At 49.1% G+C, this 2,533-nt stretch overlaps 1 protein-coding gene across 1 annotated transcript in view; it reads right to left on the bottom strand.

Moving 5' to 3' along the window:
* Positions 1–2,533, bottom strand: part of LOC102817641 (structural maintenance of chromosomes protein 1B-like) — a 71,414-nt gene that overhangs the window by 16,950 nt on the left and 51,931 nt on the right. The window contains exon 6 of the mRNA XM_006877964.1: positions 1,490–1,643. Within this exon, the coding sequence (XP_006878026.1) occupies positions 1,490–1,643 (154 nt within the window). The remainder of the gene's footprint in view (positions 1–1,489; positions 1,644–2,533) is intronic.

The raw sequence follows: 2,533 nt of genomic DNA, 5'->3' as shown, positions 1-2,533 counted from the left end.
GGGCCTGTTCCCATCACACCTGTGCTATACAGGACTCTAGAGATGACAGGACGTGGTACTGTTCCTGTCACACCTGTGCTATATAGGACTCCTGAGGTGACAGGTGGAGGGCCTGTTCTCACCACACCTGTGCTATACGGGACACCTGAGATGACAGGCGGTGGGCCCATCTGTTCCCGTCACACCTGTGCTAATCAGGACTCTGGAGCTTGTGTCACCAGAAGCCCTTGGTCTGTGCCTCATGTTAGAAAGATCTTCCCATGAGCTCAGGGAGCACGTCTGATTCTTGGAATGTCCAGAGATGTCTGACTCCGTCCTGAACACATGAGTGTCATCTCGCTGGTCTCCCTTTCTCGTGGTCTCCGACAGGCCCACAGGGTGGGTGTGTTCTTCTGGGAACCATCTCCACACGGCAGCCATTTAGTGAAGGTGCAGAGCAGGACCCCTCCCCGTATCATGAACAGGGCAACTGTCTGCTGCAGCTGACCCCCTCCCCACAACATCCACAATTCCAACAGCTTGAATTCTCTGCTTTCTCTCCATCATTTCTACACTACAGGTTTCCCTTGGTATCCAAAAGTGGAGCAAAACCTATGAAGCCTTTAGTAAGTGGAAATAGTGTAAAGCAAAGAAGCAACTACCATCCACCTGTTCTGAAGTGCTGCCGAGTGGATCCAACTCACAGAGATTCCAAGGAGCGGCTGGTGGGTTTGAACCCCCGACCTTGTGGTTACCAGTCCAGTGCTTATCCTACAGCACCACACCAGGATTCCATTCACTTATATGGGAATTTTTTTTTAGTATCCCCAGACCCCAAAACCAATCTACCAATCCTCCCAAAGACCTAAATGGCACGAGCATATAGAAAAAGCACGGCAAGCACGCAGCCTACGCAAACCGGACATGACACACGGACAGCACGAGGAGACACCTCTCGGGCTGCTGGGGAGCAGGAGACCTCTCAGGGCTCCCACAACACAAATGCTCAACGCTACTTGCACTTGGTGCTAGTTTTGGTGGGTAAACGTATAAATTCTCTTGGGGATTTTTTGGTTAGCAAAAAATGGCACTAATGTAGGTCTTTCGTAGAAGTCAAGTGTGTAAACAAGTCTGAAAAGCAGAGGGAGACCTGTAAGATGCTCCACCCCTTTCAGTAAAGTAATGGGGGAGGAGGGAGGAAGGAGAGAGCTGAGAGACAGGGAGGGAGGGAGAGGAGGGAGGGTTGGAGAATGAGGGAGGAGAGGAGGGGAGGAAAGAGAGGGAGGGAGGGGTGGAGATGAGGGAAAAGAGGGGGAGGCAGAGCAAGCAGGAGGGGGAGGAGAGCTGCCTGAGTTGGGGTTCTGTGGGCGATGCCCTTTCCCTCTTAGAAGATGTCTTCTCCACTCTAAAGGGCGGGAGGACAAGCAGAAGGGTCTTTCAGGCTGGGACCTCAGAGCATCCCATTCAGGTCCCCACACTGCATGTAAGATTATGTCATGGGCTGGAATACCTCCACATCAATGATGTCATCCAGGGACCCCTGCAGGAGGACGACCTTAATGTCTTGAACTTTGCAATTAAGCAGGATGTTGCGTTTCTCCGATCGTTTATGCTTCAGAGAAGTTTGGATTTTCTCAATGTCTTCTTGCAATTTCCCGACTTCCCTGTAAATACACAGATAGGAAAAGGGGGTTCTATTTGTCTCATTGCGTAAAGTGGCACCCAGGATGACCAGTGGACAGGTGAGCACACCTGAGCACACACACACACTGGTATTTCTCCCCCAGGAGTGTCACGACTTGTACACTTCTCTCTCTGATGCTGTAATGCTCCTGGTCAGGCGTGGGGTCAGTCAGTCTCAGGCAGTTCTCCCCATAACAACAGGGCCGGTCAGCCTGCACAGTGTTCAAGCAACTTTTCCCGTCAAGTAGACGCTTTATATTTTAGAAAACCAAGGAACATAGTCTCTTAGTACAGAGAAATATCTTATCGAGTAACCACAGGCAGTTTCTCTACCACCACCACTACATTAATGGGATGGTTTCTATTTGAAACGAGAGCTTGGGTGTCATCAGTTGAAACAACATGGGATTTTAAAGGGCTTCTAAAAACAGTTTTTAAAAGAGCAAAGAAAATTGAAGGCTTTTAAATATATGAAAAACAGAGAGATGATTCTGCTTAAATTAAACACGAGAGTGCAAACATCAAGAATAAGGAGACTTGAGTTCTACTTAGAAATATCAAAGACCTTTCTAGCTGTGTCTTCAAATGATGAAGGTCTTCAAACAAGTGAAGACAATTGCAAAATGTCCCGAGGTGAACAAAAACAGAGCCCCTTCATCTGCTCACTTACAGCTGGGCCTACCATGAGGGGCAGAGGGCACTAGGTCACATGCTCCACACACTTGTCATGTGGCAGGCACTGTTGAGGCCATCTGGGTAGGAACTCATGCAGAAATTACGACTATTCTACAAGTAAGGCTCTGTCATGACGCCCAGCCCACTCTACTGATGGCTCAGCAGGTGAGCAGCAGAGCTAGGATTTGAAACCCTA

Source organism: Chrysochloris asiatica, unplaced genomic scaffold (genome assembly GCF_000296735.1).
Source record: "Chrysochloris asiatica unplaced genomic scaffold, ChrAsi1.0 scaffold00720, whole genome shotgun sequence".
Taxonomy (NCBI): domain Eukaryota; kingdom Metazoa; phylum Chordata; class Mammalia; order Afrosoricida; family Chrysochloridae; genus Chrysochloris; species Chrysochloris asiatica.
The sequence above is the reverse complement of the archived record's forward strand: the minus strand, read 5'-3'. Positions and strand labels throughout refer to the sequence as shown.